At 37.0% G+C, this 27,853-nt stretch overlaps 1 protein-coding gene across 3 annotated transcripts; it reads right to left on the reverse strand.

The window, feature by feature from the left end:
• Positions 1 to 27,592, reverse strand: plppr5a (phospholipid phosphatase related 5a). Of its 3 annotated transcripts, none has more exons than XM_082172774.1 (7): positions 27,553 to 27,592; positions 26,540 to 26,728; positions 17,185 to 17,317; positions 15,203 to 15,453; positions 12,817 to 12,993; positions 6,353 to 6,487; positions 1 to 2,174 (listed from the first exon to the last, which is right to left on the reverse strand). In XM_082172774.1, exons 2-7 carry the CDS (start codon positions 26,717 to 26,719, stop codon positions 2,145 to 2,147), a joined length of 906 nt encoding a protein of 301 aa, XP_082028900.1. In that variant the 5' UTR covers positions 26,720 to 26,728; positions 27,553 to 27,592; the 3' UTR covers positions 1 to 2,144. The 3 variants fall into 3 exon arrangements, with proteins under 3 accessions (XP_082028900.1, XP_082028899.1, XP_082028898.1); XM_082172773.1 differs by having other exon boundaries at positions 26,540 to 27,008; positions 27,553 to 27,567; XM_082172772.1 differs by lacking the exon at positions 27,553 to 27,592 and having other exon boundaries at positions 26,540 to 27,152.
• Positions 27,593 to 27,853: the final 261 nt, after the last annotated feature.

The following is a 27,853-nucleotide window of genomic DNA, read 5'->3' on the forward strand; positions in this document are numbered from 1 at the left end:
AAAAAATGTTTTTTATTTTAGTTACATCATCCAGCTCAGACAAAGTTAACACACACAGTTCTGATTATTATTTATTTTTTTACATAACAGAACAGTAAATTATAAATTTAAAATGAGAAAATGCATCTTCAAATGACATATTATGGACATTAAAAAAAAATCACAGAACGCAAGAGATCATACATAAAAGATACAGAGTGACAGTGAGTCTGAGAGTAAATATTTTATTACTGTGACACCTCGGGCTCAGGGAAGATCTGCTTTCCTTTCCAGCTCAGTCTCAGAGGTCAATGATTCACTATCGACAAAAGCTGTTTAAATATACTGTCCAACGTATACACAATATGGTTATAAAAACATTTCAAGCTTTTTCACAATCAAAATTTCATTCACAATTTTGGGGTTTTAGGCATCAAATCCTATTGCAAATCAAATATGAAGGAAAGGTATGTAAACTGTAAACAACTTTTTAAAAGTTTGTTAAAAAAATCTCATTGGAAAAAACGAGGAGTTACCATTTAGCTTTCATGACTGGAACATAATCTCAAACATGTATATGCATATCACATACTGTACCAACCCAGGGGGGGGGAGGGGGTGAATCAAACAACTGTCATTATAAATAACCCTGAATTAAAGTCATTGTGCAGTTAATGCAGTAGCTCTATCTGCTTAATTTTCATTTCAATTTATATACTTTCACACAGTGCTTCCTCAGTTAGCCAGCCAAAAACTCTCACAGTAGTTATATTCACAAGCTTTCCATGATGAAAGCATCAACTGCTGACACTAACAGTGGACATAAAAGGGTTGGGGATGTTCAGTAGTACTACATGAATGAGATAAACAGGATAAATGATTTACATCATTAGGAGACACTATATTTAATGTATTCAAGCATTCATTTGAAAATCAAATCACATCACTGGCCAGTGAGAGATCAAACATATGCTCAGTATAGTGTATAAAATCACTCTGCAGAATGTAAATTCAACCAAACACTATTTTTAATGTTACGAGACCTGTCATACAATTAAAACACATATGTGTCCAAATGCAAACATTGCTTTATATTTGTATGAACTGACTGAGATGCACTGTTCTCCACACAATGAAGGTGTATCCCCTCTATCTATCTCCATTTCTCTCTCTTTGACATGTACAGGTATTATTCCAGTGAAAAAATGAAAAAAACAAAACAAAAAATAGCCTTCTCTAAGTAACTAGAGACCATGTTCTCACAGAGGCAACATCAAGGGCAGACTCACAAATACTCACACTGGCCACATAAAAGCACACAAAGCAACCCTTCATAAACAACCTAGCAGCCTCTTTGGACAAAAGCTTGAGCATCTAATCTGTTGTGAGCCCTGTTATGCATTGCCAGTCACAATTAAAGCACTCAGCTCTGCCCAAGGTGCTCTCTGCCATTATGACACCAAAATCAATCATGATTTCGGTTTATCACCTCATGCCCACATCAGCTCACTTTAAAGACCCTGTGAATTCTTGGTCGATTGAGACCATATGCTAATATAGTCCTATAAATTCCTGGAAATTCTCATCATGTACTACACTGAGTTTGGACCAATCAAATGCTTTCTATAATGAGCATGTCGAAAATCATGGTTCATGACTGTAACATAACTAAAACCTATTGGATATCAAATGTGCTTCAAAATACGGAGAATAACATCTGATGCAACAGTGATACAGTTTGCTGTTCTGAAAAGAAAAACTCTGTAAATGTGCTGTGATATATTTTGGCAAGCAAAAAAATACTATCATCAAAGAAAATATCAGAAGAAACAGATTTCTATGAGGATCTATGGACAGTTGTAAATGGAACATCAGAATTTGTTAAACACATTTCATTTGACATCATGTTGCAATTCCACGTTCACTCCATACCCACCGCACCTAAAAAATGCTAACAGTGATATGTTTGTATAAAAATATGTATGCGACCCTACCATACCTATTTTCAAAAAAACGAGTTACAAGGAGGACAACACATTTTTTCACACACTTGAAAATAGAAGTCTAAAAGTAGAACATATCGACGTTGCACTCAAAGTAAGAAGTCGCACCAGAGAGCAGCAACATTATCCACAGCATTCGTCTCGCTCGCAGGCTTTTCATTGTCATGTGATCTCAGCATAGGTGATGGGATTCTGAAAATCAACCAAAAACATACAGTTAAGTATCTGGGTCAATTACATCACACTCATTTTGTCCAGATCTAATAAATAATTCACAAACTTTCAAATGTAATTCATAGATACTATAACTACTAAACCCCTGTTCTATCCTGAGAATGTTTTAAATGTCTAAATTAAAATATTTTTGGTGAGCATAATGGCAGAAATATCAGGTTGATATAACTGTCCAAATAACAATTAAGAAAAACCCTCATAAAAAGATGAAATTCTTACAAAGAAAACCTTATTATCAAAACCTGGTCATTAAAAATAATGACATTATAACAATTCTTATTAAAGCATCACTGCTTATTAACTTAAGATACAAAAAAATACAGAAAACAAAAATTATATAATTCCTTATGACTGTATGTCCATATTCACTTAAAATATCAGATAATTTGACCTTTAAATGACAAGACGATAGGCTTGTTCGGAGCTGCACAGACCGACTGCAGACACGGCTCTGTATGCTGTTGAAAAGCTCTGGATACTTTAATGTCATACACCGATCGGTATATACAGCGCTGCTTCAAATCCAACAAATCTAATGTTTGTTTAGGTTGTAAAATGTGCATCCCCCTTGACATGTCTTTGCCCCACCCCCTCGTTTCCTTTTCATTAGTCTATTTGCCTCACCTGTTGTCTCTTATTACCCTCTTAGTTTGCTGCCCTATTTATTTCCTTTGTATGTGCCAGATAGTTTTTTGCCTCTGCTCTCAATATCCAGTTAGTGTTTTTGTCGGCTGTCCAGTTTTTTTGGGGGGCTCTAGGATTCTCTGCCTGTCCTGCATTCCCTTGTTGTCTACCCCTGCCTGGCTTAGTCTGCCTGATCTGGCCTGCCTGGGACCCTGAGGTTTTCTTCTCCTGACCTGGTTCTGTTAGCCTGGACTGGTAAATCTCTTGCCCCGGGCCATCAAGTCAGCACACCTGCCTGTTTCCTGGATTCTCCAGTGGTCAACTTTTGTCTCTTTGTGGTCTGTTAGAGGCCTGCCCTCCAATCTGCCCATCCACTGGTTCTGCCTGGCCTACTGACCCTTCCCTGTCCTGACATCAGTACCAGCCTTCCCCTTCTGGGATTTTTGCCTGCTTGTTTTTTTTCCTGCTATGTAGTGTCTGTTTTTTCCTGGCTAAGGATTATTTTTCTTCTGACCTTCTTGGGCTGGATTTAGCTGAGTTTTGCCTTTTGTATTCATCTGCATGTAGGTTCTCTTTCTGTAACTGGTCCTGACACACATATTCAAGGTGTAAAGATAATATAATTTCTAAAACATATTCGTGGTAAACATGGTATTTTTTTACTTGGTTACACAACATTTTTAGATGCCTTAAATGAACTTTTCTTGAAAATGGTATTTTAAAATTTTCAAAACCATTTGAATCCAACAACAGATTTGTCACGTTTCAAACTTAATGTTAAATATTTTTGGTCATTGAGACATGAGGAGCGTTAACAGCTGCATTTCAAAGCTGCTTTTTTACCTCTCCATCTCATTGCAAAGTTAAAGAACTGGTGCACACTTTTCTAAGGCTGTGGAAATGAGTAATAGCTACCTTAAAGATTAATGATGTATCCTTGAAATAACCAAGTGTAATGTGAGTGCTAGCCATGCATTGCAGGTGCACATGTATTGGGCTTATACGTAATCTTGATGAACGGCCTCATGGAGCCCCTGGGCTCACACTTATATGAATTCGAAATGAATCATGGGAAGTCATATTGAACTATTAATCAAAGATGGGTGGGACTCCTCTGATTTTGATGAATAATGGAATTCAAAGGTAACAATATCTGCTATCGGACTGTGGGTTCACCTAATGGGGACCGACTGCCTGTTGAATATTGTATGGCAGCCCTGCTGAACAATGCTGTTGAATACTGAAATAATCAGCAGTGTATATCTGATCTGTGGACATCTGTGATTTTATAATGAACTCTCTGAGGTGGAAAACATGGGACTTAAAAGCCTAATCCATGCAACCTGGAAATCAACAACAGAAAGGTGTGCACATCTAATTCATCGGTTTGGTTCAAAAGCAGGAAGATGAAATGATATATTCAGCTGCATGTGCCTATTTTTTCTGAGACTGGAAGATAAACCCACTGACTAACTCTGATCTCTTGTGACACAGATACAAGAAATTCTGGCCTGCAGCAAAGGAGCCAAATGAACATAATGAAAATAAATAATGGGATTTACTAGGGAAGAACGTTTAACATTCAGAACATAATATTCAGTGTCCAAAGGCTGTTCAATGTGATGGCTGTCATCAAAAGTACGTTATTATGCTTGAAGAAACTGAAGTGGACCGGGAATAAGTTCAGTACTCGAAGCTAAAAGGAAAGCTCTGTTTATCAAACAGCTGCATTCCTTGTGATTTCATCTATGATCTTTGACATTTTTAAGTCCCTTGACCAAAAATGTGTTTAATACCATTTAAAGTTTTATATTCATGTCCCTACAGTTATAAATTCAATGCTGCAAAAACTGAAAACTGCCACAGGGAAACTCATAAGATGACCCACATAAGGCTGACATTGTATTTTGCACATTTTTAAAGTGTGGATGAATGATCTGGTAGGAGACATATGTAAGAAGCTCATCTACATTAGAGTAAAGGACCTTTCACACCAAGGACAATAAATATAACAATAACTATAAAGTAGGGCTGTCAAAAGATTAATCGTGATTAATCGCATCCAAAATAAAAGTTTGTGTTTAAATAATATATGTGTGTGTACTGTGTATAATTAAATTTGTATCTAGAAATACACACACATGCATAGAAAAATGTGTTATTTATATATAAAAAAAAAAATATTTATATATAATATAAATGATCTATAAATATATACAGTATATGTATGCAAATATTTCTTAAATATATACATGCATGTGTGTGTATTTATATATACAAAATAATTATACACAGTACACACACATATATTATTTAAACACAAACTTTTATTTTGGATGCGATTAATCGCGATTAATCTTTTGACAGCCCTACTATAAAGATTAAAGGGATAGATCACCCAAAAATGAAAATTCTGTCATCATTTACTCACCCTCAAGTTGTTTCAAACCTGTATGAATTTCTTTTTTCTGCTGAACACAAAAGATGATATTTTGAAAAATGCCTGTAACCAAACAGTTGATGGACTCCATTGACTTCCATAGTATTTTTTTTTCCTACTATGGAAGTCAATGGGGTCCATCAACTGTTTCGTTACCGACATTTTTCAAAATATCTTCTTTTGTGTTCAGCAGAAAAAAGAAATCCATACAGGTTTGAAACAACTTGAGGGTGAGTAAATGATGACAGAATTTTCATTTTTGGGTGAACTATCCCTTTAATGATTGTTTTCTCTCTAATTCTATGAGATTTTCTAATTCTCTAATTCTAATTCTACTCTCTAATTCTATGAGAACTATAATGACACAGAGCAAATATATTGTTGGAATCACTTTCAAAGCAATTTTTTTCCAGCTGATGAACGATAAAAACAATGACAGCCAATCAGAATCCACACAAATTTAAGAAGCTCAATTTTGAATGAATGGCTGTTAATGCATCTTAATCCCTTTTCCATAGCACTGTGAAAAAAATGGCCAACCAATTAGATTTGAGCTTTTGGTCACATGCCCAGAGCTGCTGTTGTTACAAAAAATGTTTTTGACTTGGGGGCACTCCCGAAAAGAGTATTTTGCTAAGCGACAGTGAATATCACAGAAAGAATCCAGAATCGGCTCTTGTCTCTGTTCTCTTGTATTTGGTGTTGTGTAAAAAATACAAAAATAGTGAATACGACAATCTGAAATGTTTAAAAATGTGTAAATACTGCTTGACTGACTTCTCTGTGACAGACAGGTGTCAAAAAAGGAAAGTTGCGGAGTGCTGCTTTGTGTAAATCTTTGGTTTTCAATGAGTGCTTAGAGATCGTATGTTCAATCAACAGTCTAAAGACAAATCGCATGCGAAAAGCGGACAGAAATTTCTCGTAAAACATTTGTGATGATATAAACAGGCTTTAATGCTGTTAATAATCTCATTTTGGATAGAAAATGGCAATTACTTACTGTAATAAAGCACAAATGACAGAATTTTATGAATGATTCTAGTGTATATGAAGGCTTGAGGTTGAATACCTGGGATGCTATGTATTTCTCCATGGTGTGCTCCATCCTTGGCTGACTGATCATGGGACCACTGGACACACTCTCCTCCGGCGGTATCTCATCCAGTAAGGGCTTTCCTTTGAAATTTTTTACCACACACACCACCTAACACAAGAGCGCCCGTAGGGAAAGAGAAAGGAAAGAAAGAAAAGAGGGAAGTTTTACACCTCTGAAAGGCTTTTTGTAGCACACATACACATGCATAGCTTTTCTCGGAGTGTAAATGATGATTTATGTAAGTCTCGAAAGGGCAAAGACACTCGCATGACTTGTTGCCCAAAGTAAAAGGGCTCTGTGCTCTTTCGGGAAGGAGGAAGCATGCGAGTCCATGTCCTGGAGGAGATTCATCCATTATCGGACCAAAATGAGTACTTTCAATAAGAAACTACAGGCAATGCTCTTCTAGACTGCAGCATAACACAAGGGAGAGTTTCAGCGGAGGACATCACAGGGCGTTCTCATTCCCGGAGCCCTAAGTTGAACTAAACAGATGGAGAAATAATTTTCTGTGCTGTGTGTGCTGCCCTAACCATTTTCTAAACCGTACAGCAGGGCTGTACTATAAAAATGACCACGGCTCTGTCTGAGAGGACAGAGGAGAATTTCGCGTAGTCACTGTCTTTTGGTTGTTGATCATGTATATGTGTTTTTATGCCTTATAAATGAAAACTTTTTTTGTGATTTTTGGGATGTACTGAACATTGTTGTTCAATTGTACTTATGTAATGTCGAAGGTAATGTCGAAGGTAGTTCGTTCAGCTTGGCTAATATAGCTGTGATTTTATCACAACATAAAATGACATGTGATAGCATTAGAAGTATCAGAACTGGTTGAAACATATATCAATAATGTTTTTACCACATGCCACTAAAAGGGATTCATTTATGATGTCATGCTGCTACTTTTTTTTTGTAAAGAAAACTTAAATACTCAATTACGCAACAACTCTTACTGCAAGTTACATCGATAAGCCAAGACGAGTCTTCACAAGTGAGTCAATGATTCATTCACTAAAGTGATTCGTCCAGAAACAAAACAAGTAACTGGCTGCATCCGAAATCCAAGGATGGATTAACGGACGGCGAAGGAGAGGATTTGTGAATGGCAGTGAAACGACGTAACTGACACTAGAAGGTCACATGATAATGACAACATGGCGAATGAAGTACGTCCAGGCTACATTCATACTACTCACATTCATACTATATACAGCATACATTTTTAGTGGTTGCAAAGTAAGAAACTGTTCAAAATAATTACCTACTCAAGAGAGTATGCGATTTCGGACGTATCCACTGTCTTTAAGAGTGAGTCATTAGCCCTATCAGACACTCGGTGCAATGCAGCGCCAGGCGCAACGCAAGAGTTTATTGCTAGTTTCAGCCTGACGCAGTTTTCATTTTCACGTCCTGCGCCATATTGTTTAAATAGCCAAATGCATTTGCGCCCATTTGTGCGCCCATGTTTAGGCGCATTGTTGGTGCGTTACTATTTTGAGGCAACTGAAATAGACTGCGCCATTGACCAACTGAAACCTGGTGTAACAGGTAGCGCTATGTAGTGCAAAACAAATAGTCCATTGAATCCAACAATGAATCCACCAAATGTGAAAGTCTCTTGGTATGGTGTAGTGCAAAAATGTCTGAAGTGCATCAATCAGTTCTGTACGATACTCAGTGCTGAGAAATACCACTAAGGATGAATTCCACTTGTGGCATCAGATAAGGCACTGATCACTCGACGACCACGCTATTCAACATTAACCATATTTTCAGCTTTTTTGAGAAACCACAATGACCTGTTATTTGTTTTAATTCTTTCAACTCCGTTGAAATTCTATTCCACTCATGTGTTCCTGTAAAAGTCAAAGATAGCTGACCAAAGGTAGCTTTTTATCTAGGACCTTGAGAGTTTGTTTATATATGATTTCAACCGGTTTAAGAAATGACTTGCATGTTTTTGTCCAGGTAGTCATACAGTATGTAATATGTGTAATAATCATCGAGTTCATAAATAAGACTGCTGCTTTTGTAGCAGTGGCGGCTGCTGGCCTTTCAAAGAGGGGAAGCTCATTTTTGGCCTACATCATAAAATTTGTCCATTTATTTATATGTAAATTCTGCCCTATGTTCCTTTTCAAGAAAATGCTCTGTATGAAATGAATGAATGAATGAACAAACAATCTAAAACAAAGATATTAAACTCGACGGAGGAAATGTGGGAATTAGGTTAAACTGAAACAAGGAATGTGGTGTATAATTGTGTGAAATGTATGATGAGAATTGGCTAGCAATCTTCGCCAAGCAAATTCGCTGAGCTCGAAATGCTTCAGCATCAGCGACTTTTTATAGTACAAAATTGCTGTCAATCAAAAGGAGATGCAGTCTGACAGTCCCTCCAATCATCACACAGAAGCCCAGAGTCCAGGCCAGTCCACTCCTCCATTTACCCCCCGATACGCTGAGCGTCCGTGGGGGGGACATAATCGCAGCATTTAGCCAATGACCGTCTAGTTTCAAAGCACTGAAAAAAAAAATCCAAAGCAGACCCATTGAAGTCAATGGACTCTGGGCTTCAACAGGGAAATGCACTGTGACGCTACGGCAATGTATGAGAAGGAAATCGAGTCAGCCGACCTGCTATATGCAGCTGATTCTGAACAAACTCGTCTTCGAGATGAACGTTTTCTAACGCATTTTTAGTCAATAAAATATAACACAATAGTACATATTTGACCATTCATTTTTGACATTATAGGGGAAGCCGAGCTTCCCTTGCAGTCTCAAAGAAATCCCCACTGTTTTGTAGTCAAGCTATTTCTAAATCTAAATTCGCTAAGTTAAATTTCACTGTTTATCAATTTCTTCACATGTTTTTTAAAAGAAAGCTGAGAATCTATTATTATTCCTAAAAATTTTAATTCATGTACTACCTCAAGTTGATGAATGAATACTTATATTTGCCTTTTGATCCACTTTGATTTCACTCGCGATCTGTGAAACTCGTGCCAGAGCCCGTGAGAGAGCCTAGTGCCTAGTGTACCGAATATTGGTTGTAGTTCCACCAGAGTTCCACTGGGGGCGATCGCCCATGAGTGCAAAATGAATGGGAGTCTATGGAGCTAGACGGCTAAATTTGACTCTTTCACCCGATTGCCGTTGAGAAATCTCAGATTTTATTGTAGGTTTTGCGAGTTCAACAAGGGTTATAGATCGAAAGTTGAATGAACGAGTACTTGTGTCCTTTCGATTTCTTACAGGTTCAGTTGTTGTTGCCCATAACACGCAAATATTCTGCTAATGAACGCTGATTGGTCAGTGAAGGACTGATTACGACCAGAGATACCGCTTGATGGCATCGTGGCATCCAAAGCGGGACCAGAAACAAACAAAACAAAAACTCTTCTAGCACGTGTATTTACCAGTCAGCTGTGTTGTCGATGCCGCGAGAGAAAAGAAAGTGCAGAGCGCGAAAGCACCAAAGTGACTGAAGGATTGCCGTAAAGCAGTATCTCTGGTCATACGATGTGTATGACGTCATTGACATTTTTAAAAGACAATTTAAAGCAAATAAGTGACTCTAAAAAATCTAACACCCAACAATGTGTAATTTCTTTGCATCTCCTTTCGAATACAACATTCAAATTACTAGACCAAAAATTATATCCTGAGAAAAGTGGATTTTGAGGGGTATAGCGCCATAGACCTCCATTCATTCTGCACTCGTCCTGTGAGCGCCCTCATATGGAACCAGAGTGGAACTGCAACCAGTTCAGAAGCCGGAAGTTTACTGAGAGTGGAACTTCTCCCCTTATTAGACATTCTCTGCTCGTGCTCTCTGCAATTATGCGTCTCATTTCAGTGACGTCATACATTTCAGCGCCCGTCTAATGACCAACGTCACACTTTAATTATTTTTGTTAATTTAATTATTTTAATGTTCATGGCACAGCAGAACGACTTCGGCAACACATTATGTTACTTATTTCAGCATTTTGAGTGAGAATATAATTATTACAAATTATATAAAAAATGTTCTGATCAGCTCAATTTTGACCAGGGTTCCACTGGACACACACAAAGGTACACACACAAAGACGCCCAGCAGCACACAAACTAGTCAAATATTAAAAATAAAAAGATTACAATGTAAAGATTAATATTGTGTACATAAAGATATGGTGAAATCCGGCTTGTCCCATAGATGGTCTGCTTGCGTGCTTTAACCTCGCGCACGAGCATATCCGTTTGCTCTCTGGAGACACAATAAGTTAACTTGCACCGTGCGCTTTAGACCTTGCGTTTAGATCATTAAAATAGGGCCCATTGAATCATTCACTCCTATTCAAACTCATTCATATTCAGTGAGGAATTAAACAAGTGACTATCTTTATGGGTGAGTCATTGATTCATTCAAAACACTAATTCATTCAGAACCGAAACAAGTGACTATATTTATGTGTGAATCATTAAATCACTCACTCTGATTCAAACACTGATTCATTCAGGAATCAAACACCACTACCGTGTACTGCTTGGAGACGTTTTGCTTTGGCTTACTCCTGTTAATATTCGAGACAACAGCCCTCTTGCATGTATGATACTGGTTAAAAAAATGTTCCTGACACAAATAAAAGGTCAAGTAAAATCAGAGCTACTCTCCTGTCCTGACAATGTCACCGGGGGGAAAAACTCATTATTGAGACCTGAGCTGAACTCCACTGCAAAACAAACTGCTAGGGAATCAGAAGGAAACAGACATTAGCAAGAATACTGCAATGCATTTACCTAAGCACAAACTGTTGTTCCCCATTACTGCCTCCTTTCTGATGATGTGACGTTTAAGAGATTTGATCTGACCATGAGTTTGATGTGTATATTCACCTTCCTCCCTGCACCCCTCCCCCAACCTACCCTAACAGCAGAAATAGGTCAGTGCATATCTCATACAGTATGACTAAAGCACCACAAAAAATAAAATATTCACGCTTCCACAAACTCACTCACAATGCTGTTATGCCTAATGTGAGGCAAGCACGCATGAGCTCATGTGTGACCTTCCTCTAATGCGCACAATGAGTTTCTCATCTTCACTGTGCACTCTTCAAACAACAGTGACCAGCACTGTACAAACTGTTGTGTTTTTTTGAAGAGGAAGCCACACATGTGCCCTATCCTGTGGCCTGACCTAATTATCTAGCCATATGTCACATTTCTTCTTGAGTGTAACATTACTTTATGAATTACCATATTTGTTCATATAAATAATGCACATATATTTTTATGTATTTCTTGCTTTTACTGAGAAATACAACTGAAACATTTTCTCATAGTATGTAGGCATATGCAGTGTGTGTGATGGGCAAAAGTCTGCATAAGATCAGTGGTTTGCTGCTATGTGGCTTCTTTAAATTTCAGATGGCTTGAAGGCAACTCTGTACCGCAGATCTCTCAAACTCTCTGTCAAGATGCACTGTGCACTGTCAAAAGAAATGTTGTACAGTGAGTCAGGCACTTCAAAAAAAAAAAAAAAGTCTGGGGTATTTAAACAGAAGCTTGCATTTCTGTTAAAGCACTACGAAAATATTCAGTACAATAATGTTTATTTATAATTTGTCTAAATAAGGTGTCTTCAAACTTTTTGATGCCCACTTTCTCAACACTGCTTAGAAATGTCTGCCTGGTTATATATAGTTGGGACCAGATTAAACAGGAGTTGCAATGAAACATTTGCTTTTACTGTTCCACAACACATTATTTTAAACAGTTTTTATTTTAGTGTGTCGCATTTTTTGGTGACTTCATAGGCACTAAGGTTTGTGCATATCATGTAATATAACCTTTAGATAACATAATTTGCATGTTTTATCAATCACAAAATATAAAAACGCAAAAGGAACATAGTATATTTTACATTATTGTGTACAACTGTTCAAAGGTTTGGGGTCAATAAGATGTTTTTTAACACAACTATTTTCAACATTGATAATAATAAGAAATGTTTCTTGAGCATCAAATCAGCATATTAGAATGATTTATGAAGGATCATGTGACACTTAAGACTGGAGTAATGATGCTGAAAATCATCACAGGAATAAATTACTTTTTAAAATATATTCAAAAAGAAAGCAGTTATTTTGAATTGTAATACTTCACAATATGACTGTTTTTACTGCATACATGGTGAGCATAAGAGACTTCTTCCAAAAAACATTTAAAAATTCGTACTGACCCCAAACTTTTGAACGGTAGTTACTATAACTAAACATAATATTAATAAAAGGAATTCACAAATAAGAACAAACAGTTTGTTGGAAACACTCAGAACTTGTATTTGTAAATATTCGAGAAGATCAACTATATCAAATACATTTGTATTTAAAAATGAATTGAATTTGTATCTTTATTATCAGTGTTCTCATATGTGAGCTCACCATAAAGACAGCAATGGCTCCACCGATGATGAAGCCAGCGATGACATCAGACCAGTGGTTGCGGTACTCCACCACTCGATTAATCCCAGTTAGGAAAGCCAGACACATGAGCCCCAGAGAGAGCACCGGCTTGGCCAGCCGTGTCCCTTCGGCCTTCACAGAGAATGTGATGTACATCTGAGGAAGAATGGAGCACTCTGTAATACATCTTCATTCTAACCACTGTGTAAACGCTTTTCATAGTTCATTCATTCCCTGCTCTTGTGTGGACATGTTTGTCTAAATACACACAGGTTTCATTTTTACTGTTTAAATACCTGTTTAATAAACTGCACTCCAACATGCACCAATTACTCGGATCAGTGTACGCAAACATTTGAATGTGTCTGATGCTGCTGACATGCTGGTGCTTTTCAAATGAAATACATTTGCATGGTTCAGCTACATTGTTTCAATTATCCAAGACATTGGCATTGACTGGAAGGGTGGCATTTGAAGGCTAGTCTGGTGGTATTTGAAGAAAACCTGTCGCTTTAGTCCAGAATTAAGCCCTAGGGGAATGAGGGAAGGTGGACAAAGGCGGGATGGGGGGTAGACTTGTATTCAATTCACTGTAAGGGTTTGATCAAGTACAACTCTTAATGTCTTGAGCAGGGAGCACCAGCGACATTCAGACAGACGTTATTCTACCAAGCATCCATTTAACTGTTCCTGTGGAAGCTCACGTCTTAAAATTCTGTCCAATACCATAAGCCGATAATTATTTCCATGTTTTGCCCGTTTACGGATAAATGGATGATATTATATTTCTATACTATTTTGTCTAAATAGAATGCTGCAAATGGTTTAGTCTTTACCACAGTACAGTGTGACATTTAGATTTGCTAAAGATTACATTTAAATGATTTGTGTTTTTCAATATTAACTTCATGTGAGCATTAGATAATGCCAAAGATAATCTAAATCTAAAAAAGTAGCATGCGCAATTAAATATCCAATATCAGCCGATACTGATAATTTCTTCTTTTTTTTTATCTGTAAAATCGTATGATAACCAGTATGGTACTAATAATTCTGTCATTATTTCATCTCATTCTAAAAAAAATATCTTGCGGGTATTTTTTAGTGGAACACAAGTAGACATTTTTGAAGATTTGTTTCATAGAACTTGTCATTTTGGTGTCAAATATTAAAGTTGAATGATTTTTTAATCTGGATGCAAGCTAGATGCAAACTTTGTTATGGTGTATTTTACAGCTCATGAATTTGTACTTTTGTGCTACACTGGACAAGGATAGCAGAAAATGGGATTGTAATGGGTGTGAGTGTGTAAATAGTGACAGAATTTAGATTTTCAGGTGAAGTACTATTTTAAGATTCCATCACAGGAAAAACGAGGTGATTAAATAATAGAGCAGCCCTTAGTCATGGTAGATTGATTTTCCTCCTCTCCACTAACTCTTTGACACAATGCCATTTGGATATGACAGATGAAAGTTTTTCAGTCTATAGGTAAGTTATTTGTTTTATTATTGTAATAGGAACCATTAAATGGATCTTCTAGCATCTGCCTTGAGGCTTTTAAACGTGCTGACTCAGAATGTAAACCATTTCTGATGTATTTAATGACTGGAGTCATACAGAGTAATCAATTTGATTAGTATGATTAAGGTTTGAAGGTTGCAAGGTGAAATATGCACTAACATCATTGTTATTTATTTATTAAGACGATGCACAAAAATGTGAAGTTTGATGTGTACACTAACTTGTGACACTGCTTAAAGTTTAATGGATTTGACTGAGATGAAAGCCCTGAGTGAGATCTCACAGGTCACTCCAGATGTTAACATGATCAAAAATCAGAAAGCAAGGCAAAGTAACTTAAAAACCTTCAGAGAACTGATGGAAAATGAAAATAAATGTTCTGTGGCCAAAGTGAATTATGTGTGGACAGGCCTTGTAGCTTTTAGACTTCAAGAATAAATGGAAAATGTGTTTTTATGCTTTTTAAAAAAGGAGTACCATTTTTGAAAAACATGTTACGAAACCCAATTCATGCCTGGATCAATACGATAGTATGAATAAAAAGCTTCTCTCATCAGAAGTGGAAGGAGTGTTAGAACAAATCCTTTAGTCTAAAATATTAATTCTGACAAAAATGTTACTTTTCCCTGAGCAACACATCATTTTTTGCTGATTTAATTTATACATAAACAACCTCTTCACATGTGAAATAAAGTGCATAAAGCTTCCACAAACAGAATGCAAGTGTTTCCAAACCTTGTTAGCCGTAGAAAACCTGATACCTATTTGCTATTTGCTGTTTAGACTAAAGTGTGATCCTTTTCTACTGTGTACTGTATGTGTACAAGTAGGGTTTACTCACAGCAACATAAACAGCTGCATAAACACTGATGGCCGCCTCTTTGGACGGAAAGGATTTGCGAGCATGCAAGACATCATCCTCATTGCCTGTGCAGACTTCCTGTTGGTTGATGAAACGCACCACCTGTTGGCACCCCAGCGCTGTGTAGTTGGGTTTGCACACCGTCAGGAAGTGTGGGGACAGATTTCCCGTTACCACCTGCCCGGCATTTACAAAGATGTCAGTGGCAAAGAGGCCAAAAGCATACACACCTGGAGGGACACAAAGACACTATATTATCCAGAGGCAAATTTCAGTCTTACTAAAGGAATTTACACTACCGTTCGGAAGTTTGGGGTCGGTAAGATTTTACAATGTTTTTGAAAGAAGTCTTTATGCTCACCAAGGCTACATTCATTTGATCAAAAAGAAAGTAAACCGTAATATTGTGAAATATTATTAATGTTTGAAATAAATGTTTTGTATTTTAATATATTTTAATATGTAATTTATTCCTGTGATGGCAAAGCTGAATTTTCAGCATCATTACTCCAGTCTTCAGTGTCACATGATCTTTCAGAAATCATTCAAATACGCTAATTTGCTGCTCAAGAAACATTTCTTAATATACCAATGTTGAAAACAGTTGTGCTGCTCAATATTTTTTAGTGGAAACCGTGATACTTTTTTTTTTCAGGTTCCTTTGATGAAAAAAGAAAGGTCAAAAGAACAGCATTTATTTGAAATAGAAATATTTTGTAACGTTATAAATGTCTTCACTCTCACTTTTGATCATTTTAATGCATCCTTTCTAAATAAAAGTATAAATTTCTTTAAAAAAAACAAAACATTCTGACCCCAAACTTTTGAACAGAAGTGTGCATGGATCAGGGGGATGATTAATTGTGCATTATTAATCACACTAAATGAACATGTTAAATAGATAGCCCCAATATAAATATCTCACAATAGCAATGATTTAAAGATGACTTCTGTTGTTTGCCTGTAATGCCTATTCACTAAACAAATCCTGAAAAGCCCATTCAGCATTGGGTGAGTCTAGAGCTTTTTTTTTTTTCAACCAGAATATTGGGCAGGAAAGCAGAGAAACCAGACTTAAATCTTAATGTAAGCGTGGGCAGCTTTGTCACATTGAATGTTGTCTATGAGTGAAGCAGCAGACTGAAACTAGTTTACAATGAGCGCTACCACTGTCAGTTTGCTCACAGCTCCTCCGTCTGCCTCCACATTAACACGCTTATTCATTATGCTCCAGAGGACTCCATATTTAACCAGAAACCTAATGTGGGCACAGCACTGAATTTCAGCTGAGTTGTTCTTACAACAAAATTCAAGAGTAATCATATGGTTCGTAAAACCACATGATAGCACACTTAGATGAGAAGCGCGAGGTGCTGTGTAACAGACAAGAGCCAGTAAATTTACTATACAAAACTTTCTGAAAATACAAAATGAGAATTAACAGCACAATTACTAGAAATGTGTGCCTTGGATATTATACATTTTGCATACATGCTTTTTTGATCTGAAATGCTACTGTTTAGTACATTTCTTTACAATATTCAGGGGGGGACCAAACATATAAGTGGGGACGTAAATGTAAAATATTTTTGCTTCATTTTGTAAGATTATATAAATATAATGGAGTCACTAAATTAAATATATTGTGGGGGAGAGAATGCTTCCCTTTTAGTGTTTGCTGGAGTTTTGGGAGATAATATATAGTCTGGTGTGATTTCAGGGCAAGTAACATCCCATAGTTTTCCCCTTCAACTCCTCTCTGCACAAGAAATATTATAAATAATTTAAGAGAATGCTTTGACATGAACCATGAGCATCTACCCCACACAAGAAACTTGCAAGTACTGTTTGTGTGCCTGACATCTCGATTTGCCTTTTCTTCTGCTGCAGGCTCAAAGATAAGAACAAATCTAAATCTACATTTGTCCTAATTAGTGACGCTCCAGCCTGTGAAGACATACCAAGAAAGCGAAATGTCCTTCGGACCAGAGGGTTGAGGTAACAACAGTCGCCCATCACAATGATCTTCTCTCGGTTGTCTAGATCCTCAGAGACATACTGCAGCAAGAAGAGCACGGACTCTGTCACTGTAATCTGCAGACAAAACCAAAAACCAAACAAGGCTTTTAATGGCACATTTCGTTCGTAGACTCTCCCTCTCTCTTCTCTCTTTTTTGCTTTTTCCTTGATCTTTACTTAGATCTAAGATGTAAATTAAGCTAAAATCTAATTCTCAGCTTGAAGGCAAAATCAAGAAAACAGGCTGTATTTCAGCTATTTGTAACACTGGAAGAAGAATAAAGACCAATTCATGAACACAATGGAAATGATTAGAGGTCTGATTTTCTGCTGGCCAGATGCCAGTTCCCAGCAAGGTCTTGAACCTGATTTTGCCAAACTGGCAGGGAGCACCCGGGGCAAAGGAACTATGAAAAAAAAACACACTCGCAATTAGTGCTGGATAGGTTTGAAAGAATAAAGCTGTAGACGGCTATGGTGGTTTTGTGACAACTTGCGTTGATATATGAAAAAGTTAGAATGCCTGTCATATAAGGAATTAATCTAAATCTCTATATTATTTGTCATATATTTTGACAAAAAAAACATTTAATGGGAAACCCATGATGTTTTGCATAACCTTTATGTATTGACCTTTACATATTTTATACATCTACTGTATAACTTGTAATTTTCTATATTTGTATGTCAAGTTACTTTAAAGTCATTATGAAACAGAAGTTGTGATCGTCTTTTCTTCCCTATAGTGATGTATATTTGAGTAAAACGGCTTCTCACACAAGAAAAAAGGAAGGGACTTGATTTTGTTTATCGTTAATTGATTGGATCATTGGGTTTTTGCTATTGCTGTGATCTCATATGAGTGACAGGTGTGCCGCCCTTGCACCAGTCATCAGAAAAGAGACACCTTTTAGGGGTAAATAAGGAAAAGATTGTTGTACCCCTAAAGGTAAATTTTCTGAGATTGTGCCCAAATGAAGGTGAAACTAGTTGAAACTTTTCATCATGGTACCTCACCATTACGAAAAAGAAGTTTATTCAAGTGTTCTATTAGTATACTTCTTTTAAACTTAAAATAAGAAAATATACTTTCAGTCTACATTTTATATACTTCTCAAAAATATACTTTATGTACTTCTCAGAAATATACTTAAAATTACACTTAAGTGTACTTGACTTATACTGAGAGAAAAGTCCAAGTATATTTAGCCTGTACTTGTACTCAATCTTTTGATCGAGATATACTTAAAAGTATAATTAAGTATTCAAAGTATACTTGGCTTGTAGTTGTGTTAACTCTTTTGATCGAGTAGCCTATTAAATATACTTTTTTTTACATCGTTTTTCACATACAGTCTTATGAAACTTACATTGTTTGAAAATATTGATTAGAATATTGATTTAAAACATATGTTTCTAATTTTCCATATCTGAATTTTTGTGTAGGCTAGTCCACTGGTAGTGTCGAGTAATGATGCTCATTAAATATGCCCCTCGATCTGAGCTGCACCAATCACATCGGGTTATCTGATATAGGCGGGCCAGAGGCGAGCTAAACAGATGATGACAGCGCTGTGATGTCGAAGTCATTAGTAAACATTGCAAGATGCCTATGCATGAATACCAGTTGTTTGAAACGGCTTTGGCCGCTACAATGAACGAGTTAGACTTGGCTTTTTATCTAAAACAGGAACAGAAGACGCCACTCGAATCGTTCCTTTGCAAGAAGGACGTTTTTGCCGACCGGATACGGTAAGAGTATAATCTACCAGTTAGCTCTGCTGGTAGCGTAAGGGTTTTTTTGTTGTGATTGGTCATAGTGTTATCCAATTGCGTGCAGTGAGATTTTCAAATGCATGCTTGGTGCCGCCCCCTCGAGCTGGCCGATTTTCATTAGTCGACGCCAGACCATTAAAGGGATACTTCACCTCTGGAAAGATGAATGTATATTTAAAATTGGTCATTTATGTAGAAGAAATGTGAAATTATTTTTGAATTTGGAGCTTTCTAGACTGAGAAAAGCCAGAAAATGTATTTTTGGCTTATGTGGATAAAAGACAACAACTCCCAGAATGCACTTGCTTTGCTGCCCTAGGAGGCCACTCCCAAGCCACGCCTACCGGTAAGAGAGCGCAGTTGAAAACAACAAGGCTAGGCTTTCGAGATCGCCACAAAATGTCCGGGATTCGGCTTTTGCGTTCTACAGTCGCCATTCATTATGTTTACTGTGGCGAGCAGGACGAGGCTGAGGGCCGCGGGAGAACGGCGCGAGGCCGGTGGCGTGATTACTGAGACGCACTGGTCTCTCACGGAGGAGTGGAAATTTTCTTAGCAATGTTAAAACGCACATCAACCGATCACTTGTTTAGCGTTCATGTAAACACCACATTCAGATTCACCAATCGGAATGAATTCAGTTAGATTGAAACAAAAGGTGTGCATGTAAACAATGAATGGCGACTGCAGAAAGCAAAAGCCGAATCCCGGACATTTTGGACGATCTCGACGGCCGGACATGTCCGGGAAAAAGAGGATGGTAACCCCTACTACTCAGCTTTCTCCTACTACTCAGCTTTCTCCACAGAACAAGAGCCTGTTAGCTTAGCTTCCAAAGAAAGACGGCTGACATTGTGTGTACATTCTGTGAGTGAGATCCCCCTATGGGCGGGTTGAAGACATGTGGGACAGCCCCTCCTACTGGCTGTAGTCTTTAGCCTCTGGCCAAAAAATGTCATTTTGCGTCATCGGAGTCAAAAATACATAAATCTCTCATCTCAGGGGGATACGAGGGTGGAAAGCACGGTAATTCGAAAACACTACAGGTTTTCTACTAGTATCCCTTTAATCTTTTAGATTTCGGTCTGGATTTCCAGGCTACTTTTCCCCGCCATTGACTGAATTTTCCAGCTATCCATGTTTTCACTGTTATACGGTAGGGGGCGCTATGACACATCTTCTAGGACACAATCTCCGGATCAAAACACAGGGGAAGAAGAAGCTGAAACAAGTTATAGAAGATTGCTCTATAACGTGAAAATAACGTGATCATCAAACATTAAACAGTGTGTAAATCAAAACTGCTTAATGTTACCAAATGAAATGAAGCGTAACCCATGAAGAGAAAACGACTGTGAAGCTTTGGGGGTGTTGGACTCTATCTACTCCATCTGTGTTTGATCATCGTTCTGAATCTGATCAAGGCGTAGTCTTTGACAAACATTTGATTTTCTCAACTTTTTTGTTTAAAATGTTGCCTTTCTTTATGAAACTTACTGACATTCAAGTGCTGATTAAAAAAGATGCATGAAGCTAATAAATGTTTTTAAAATTAAAGTACAGTTAAAGGTATTTTTCAAGTATAAAAAATAATATCTACATTTGAACATAGTAGTACTGCAAGTGCAAAAATAATATAGTAAACTATAAGTATAATGTTGTTCACTTAAAGAAAACTTAAAAGTATACATGCAGTATAAACTGCTAAACTAGTTTACTGAGAGTACACTTCAGTGTGTATTTTCATAAACGAAAAAAATGTACTACTTGTATTAAAATAGTAAACTACTAGTATACTTCACAAGTTCACTTGTAGTACAAATGCATTACAAAATGAGAAACTTAGTTGTGTACTTAAAGTTTACTACTGTTATAGTACACTTAAGCGTATACTTTTATATACTAAAAGTGGGCCAATTTAGTCCCAAGCAGTATTGAAATAGTACACTTACAAGTTTACTACAAGTACACATTAGTATACTTACTACATAAAGTATTCTTAAAAATATACTTGAACATTACTTAAGTATACTTCATAAAATGAACTTGAAGTATACTTCTTTTTCGTAAGGGCAGTTCTTAAGCCTTGTTCAGACTCTTAAAGGGTTAGTTCACCCAAAAATGAAAATTCTGTCTGTAATCACTCACCCTCATGTTGTTCCAACCCCGTAAGACCTTCGTTCATCTTCGGAACACAAATTAAGATATTTTTGATTAAATCTGAGATCTGGATCACTCCTTCATAGGCTTCTAAGGCATTATAACTTGCTGGCCTTGAGTTTTTTCACATAGTATAACTGCGCAGCGCTTCTGTGTTGTACGTCACACGTAGGCTCACTATTGGCCGACGCTGGTCATGTGTGTGATGCATGTGACGTACAACACAGAAGCGCTGCGCAGTTATACTACGTGAAAAAACTCGAGGCCCAGAGAGAAGGAAATGAATAGTGGAATAAAGTGTTTTTTTTTTTTTTTTTTTTTTTTTTTGCACAAAAAGTATTCTCGTCGCTTTATAAACTTAAGATTGAGCCACTGTAGTCACTTGGACTATATTAACGATGTCTTTAATACATTTTCTGGGCCAGCAAGTTATAATGCCTTAGAAGCCTATGGAGCAGTGATCCAGCTCTCAGATTTAATCAAAAATATCTTAATTTGTGTTCCGGAGATGAACGAAGGTCTTACGGGGTTGGAACAACATGAGGGTGAGTAATTACTGACAGAATTTTCATTTTTGGGTGAACTAACCCTTTAAGTCTAAGTACAATTTTTTGTGCATATCTGATTGGAATCCGATCATTTATAGCAAATGTAAACAGAAAAAAAAAATCACATGAAATCTGATTTTTACAAATCTGTTTCAAGCTACATTCATATGTGGCTTGAAATCCTATTCAAATCTCCTTCCTGGTAATCTGTTTCAGTCGGACCGTTCTGATTGGATTTCGCATAGCTTTTCTTCCTATATGTCACTTTCTCACGCCACGTAAAATGTAAAGACGTCGACGTCGTTGCAGAAACATTGTTTCGTTGTGTTGTTGTCAATGTGCAAGTCACGCAGAAAATTATAAATGGAGACATCTCTGTGGTCCAGTGATGAGGTGTCTTCTTTCTCGGTAGCACGGAATTTTGCCGCTCATGCCAGCCTCCGTTTCTGCTGCTGCTTCATTAGACGTAGTAGTAGCTATTCCACCCCACGACTACACTTCATTACCATATCCCATTGCAAACCCCTTGTTGTTTTTTGACGTAGTTCTACCAACACAATGTCATTGCTATGGAAACCAACGCTGACATTCCAGAAAATGAAAGACAGCCACGGGACACATATCGGATCTGAACAGTTGTGATACACAGTGTGGACTGTCAATTATTTAGATCAGATTCCAATTGGAAACACAAATAATTGGATTTCAACTTACAGTCTAATGACGCTTTTCCACTGCATGGCACGGCTCGGCCCCGTTTGCTTTTCCATTGCAGTTTAGTACTGCTTCAAAGTGGGTGGGATTATAGACTGATTGTTATAGTTGCGCTGCCTCTACTGCCGTGACATAATCGTAAACGCGACACAAACAAACGCACAACACAGGAGCAATGGAGCATATCGATGGAATGGTGTTCTTGATTCTCGGCATGTGGATGTTTTTCACTGCAAGACGAAGAAGTTTGTTTGTTCGGGTTTGGTGTCTCGTGTCGCAAATCCAATGACGCTGGTAGTGACGATTCTCTCTGACAAATCAGTGATCTGCAGTAGTTACACGTCACATTTTAGTCTCGGTTCAGCTCGCTTGCAACCTCAACCAAGGTGGTACTATTTAAGTGAGCCATACCAAGCCGTACCCTGCAGTGGAAAAGCGCCATAAATGTAATGGACGTAGGCCAGTAAAAGCTGTTGTGTGTAAACCTAACTCCCCTGGCCTAAAGACACACGCTAGTGACTAACTCTAGAGGCTGCAGTCTTTAGCGTCCTTATTAGTGCACCCACCTCCCATGCCGAAGACCCCGGTTCGAATCTTGCTCAGAGCAGGTCAGGTAGGACTGGTAACATTTGGTGCAATTGACCCGGGTGGGAGTGAGGTTTAGGGGGGTTAGTGTAAAGGACGTAGGCCAGTAAAAGCTGTGCGTGTAAACCTCACTCCCCTGGCCTCAAGAGGTGCGTTAGAGACTGACGCTAGAGGCCGTGGTCTTAAGCATCCTTGTTACATGCCCATGCCTGTAACTCCCACGCTGGAGACCCCATTTTCGAATCCCGCTCGGAGTGGGTCGAGTAGGACCGGTTACATAAACAAGTAATTCAGTTACAAAAAAAAAAAAGGTCTTTCGTTAACCCATGTTTGTCGAGCCCTTTTTTCTGCGACTTATCAAAAAAACACCAGAACGTGTTTTGTTGTAACTCAAATACATGATTTCGTTGTTTAATGTGTACACTTCCTGTTTTCTTGCTACCTATAGCAGCCTCATAAAATGATAAGACAGGTTAACCAGTTCACAGCATGTGAAGAGTTAAGCTGCATCAGAACCTGGTACCCTTATTCGAATACTTATACCAATGTGAAAAATGACAGGAAGCGACAGGTGAACTTGTGAACTCTTGCACTAAACTCAACAGTGCAGCAAACTCCAGGTTACAACAGCAGTAATATCTCAATTATTAGCACGGCTGAGCGAGCTTTTGAAGTGGGAACTCTACGGCAAGAGTCTGAGGATTTATCACTTTGACATCACTTGTTAGTACTGCAGTATAAAGCTCTTCTATTTATTGATTACATCTGAGGCATGTACAATAAGCTCAGAAAGACAAATTGTATTTATTAATTATTGTATTTTTTATTAAAATAGAGAAGCGTTAGAGAAATTATGTTTGGTGGTTGATTCTTTCTACAGAATGATATTACAGAATGACAAATTTGTTATTTTTTTACTTCACTTTTATGACATGTTCCTTTAGATCATCAAAAGAAAATAATAATTCAATTCCATTTTAAATTCTGAGATTTATGAATGTACACATTTTCATAATTAACTATAAATAAGGTCTGATCTGTCAACAAATCCTTTCATGGCTTCTACAAAAGGAATTCATATTTCTTAACAAATGCAACTCGGGACTGTGAACGTGGATTGACATGACTCACAGTTCATTTCTAATAGACATCAAGCCACCCTGGCCCATATATGTCACACAGCCAAGCCTGATGAGTGAGACGGTTCCTCTAACTGTCATATGGGCCGTCCAAAAATTATTTTATTTATTTTTTATTTGTTTTCATATCTAATGAGGAATGTGAGATGCAGCATTATGTCATCAATTAATCATCATCATGTCATTCCCAATTCATATGTTTTCCTTTTATCAAACACAAAAAGAGAAATTTTGAAGAATACACTTGTGATTTTTTTCCATCCAATTACATTAACTTTGAGTTTTCAAGCTTCAAAAGGACACAAACGCACCATACGTAAATGTATCGTAAAAAATAAGCTATATATATACATATATATATACAGTATATGATAACTTTATGTGATGAACAAACCAAAATCTATATGAAATCCCATTTCCAACAAATACGATAAAGATAATCATAATTATGACATAAAACTCAAAATTATGAGACAAGTTGACATTTTGACAAAGTAATAATTATTACAAAAAAGTTGAAATTATGAGACAAAGTCATAGTCATGACAAAAACACAAAATTATGGATAAAAAGTATAAACATAAAAGCATAAATATTTTTTTTTATATGATAATCACAACTTATAATTATGACTTATGTGAAGTATGTCATCATTTAAACTGAAAACCAGACGGTAGGCCTACACAACTTGTACACAAAATTGTACACAAAGCTATCCTATAAATTCTGAATGAGTTGTAATACAGCACATGAGTCATTCACTTTTTTTATAGTACTTTTATAGTGATTTTGTGTTTGAAACTTAAAAGCTCCAGTCAGACTCAGCATTAATTATAATTTCATGGCTAAATGACTTACAGTTTCTTCAAAAGAAACTGTCATTTGTATTACACAGAAGAAAGAAAGTCACACAGTTTGAATCAACTTAAGAATAAGTACTTCTGCATAAAAGTCTGAGATACTGTAAACTTTTCAGTTGTCTTGTCAGAAATGGCCGCCAAGTTAAGCATGCCAGCAATATTTGGTACTACACTGAATAAGCCTTGCACTTTAAGAACCCGCCGGGCTGATAGCTGACCTTTACTCCTTCATGACCTCTTTACTGTCCACCACAGAGCACACTTGTTGAGACCAGATCGAAGTTTTCACTCCACACTTTGCTCAAAAGTGATGCTTTCAGCAAATGGGTTATAATAATAGTCATTTGGGGCTGAATTTGTATGGCCTTAATATAAGGCCATGCAGAGTGTTTTCAGATCGATTGAGCAAATCCATTGGAATTCTTATGAGAGATGAGAGCAGGGAGGCTCAGTAGTGATCCTGGTGCTCTTTAATTGATCCTCGGAGCTGCCAATATCTTGCTCATCATAAATTCTCTTTTAATATACTGTAGGCACACAGAGCTAGAGTCCAGAGCCAAAAGAAATGACTCTCGAAGACAGATTCCAACATTCAGTGTGGCCAATAGCAAACATTAAGCAATGGCAACCCTGCAGATGCAAGCCTTTCAACTTACTGATCTCTTTCAACTTACATTTCTCATTCTTAAAAGACCAACTCATCTGAACTATGCTATGTTGATTTAAATGACCATTTACTAAGTGTCAACTTTTGTTTGTTTTTTGTTTCTATTATTGCAACTTAAAATAAGTTTTCTTTTTAAATATATTTTTAAAATGTCATTTATTCCTTTAATGACAAAGTAGATTTTTTTTTTTTTTTGCAGCCATTACTCAAGTCTTCAGTGTCATGTGATCCTTCAGAAATACTGTATATCAATGTATATCATTTTTGTTCTCAGGGTTCTTTGATAAATAGAACAGTATTTATTTGAAATATATATATTTTGTAACATTATAGGCAACACGTCTTAGTTGACATTATAAATTGTAACAACTTAATGCATAATGCATAACTTAATGATGATGAAAGGATTAATTTATTTTCTTTTACTGACCCCAAATTTTATACACTGACCCACCATGAAAGGTGCAAAAATACACTTTTAGACTGTAATCAGAAACCACACTGGATAATTAATTTTAAATATAATATGCATAATCAAATATACATAATTTATGTTTTAAGCATTTCATGAACTTACACTGATCATTTAATAAATATCGGTACATCTGTTTACTTAATAGGCCACATTCTTTCAAAGTGTATAATTATTTATTTACATTATTTAAATCCTTACTTTGCAGGCTGGCTCAATATATGAGACCCTATCCAACAGGACATTTCAACTATCTATACAATTCACAAACTGATTGACATTAGGCTATTATATATAAATAAAGATCTTGCCAAGAACTATAGGCTATAGGCCTACTGCTCTTTCTTAACTCCTTTATCCTTAAACATACACTCACCACAAGTGCAGGGACACCTGCGACCACCGCGTACAGGACAGCTGGTGGGATCGCGCCGGACTCCTCTGGTCCGAGAAAGGGCTTCGTATAGGCATTATCATGACAGAAAAATCCCTGGATGTGCACGCTGAAAGTATCGGTGTACTCAAAGTAGTATGCCAGCATGACAGTTCCAGCCATGATCACCAACTGAAAGTAAAGCATTGTCGATAACGGTCAAACAGATCCTGGGAAATAAGTGAAGGTTCTTCGGCTTCGTCTCCTAGTCCTACGATAGCACTAGCATGATTTCCTCTTATTCCATTATCATTCTTCCTAATAAATCCGCCAGAAATAGTAGCGCATTGTGTCCGTGACAGAGCGCTTTAAAAGTGCGCTGCAGTCTATGAAAATGAATTGGGTTAGAGCTCGCGCAGGCTGGGCAGCAGCACGCGCTGTAGGCGTGCCTGTCTGTTAAGTGATGGGATGCCTGCACACACAAAAAAATGCACTTGAACTGTCTTAAATTATTATAGATTATCGAATCTTTCGTGCTGTTATATGACTCCTCCAAATATATCACACCTGGAGTTTCACTTTGCTGCTGCTCAATTGCATAAGGACTTGTGAAGCAAGTTGCTCTTCATTAACAACATGGTACGAAGACCAGCTTACAGATGTCTCAATACAAAAATACTGAAATAATGCCTAAAAAAAATATATATATATATATATATATATTTTTTTTTTTTTGAAAAATTAAATGTCTAACTTCTTCAGGATATTTAATTTGCATACTGTTGATGTAGGAATGTAGGAAAAGCTTCGATGTATTTTTGAAGACTTATGAGGAACTGGGAGCTGCTGCCCTCTTGTGAATGTATGTTAGACTTTGAAAAAGGTTTAGCTGTTTCACATTTTAAAAACAGATAACTTTTTTTTTTTTTTTTTTAAGAAAAGAAAAAGAAAACATTGATTCTACATGTTAAATAATAATGTATAGAGGTAAAGGTGCATATTAAGTTTACACTTACGTTTTGTTTGGGCAGCTGGCTCTTATTCCTCAAAATAATGCCAGAGCTTGTTGGGGTTTTGTATTGACACCTACTGGTCTGGATGCTTTGAATTTTGTTTACCACATGCTGAAGCTTCATTGTGAATTTGTTTGCTTTTCTTTTTGTCTGTTTCATACTAATCATTTACATTTTTGGATTCAATCCAAAATTCAATCCATGCTGTTTCAACAAGGTTTGTTTCATCGCTGCAGCAGGTATCCTACTGTTTGGACATTTTCTTGTTCCACTCTGTCGGTGTGTTTGATTTGCTTCTTTTGTT

This window comes from Leuciscus leuciscus, assembly GCF_965113295.1.
Source record: "Leuciscus leuciscus genome assembly, chromosome: 6".
NCBI classification, from domain to species: domain Eukaryota; kingdom Metazoa; phylum Chordata; class Actinopteri; order Cypriniformes; family Leuciscidae; genus Leuciscus; species Leuciscus leuciscus.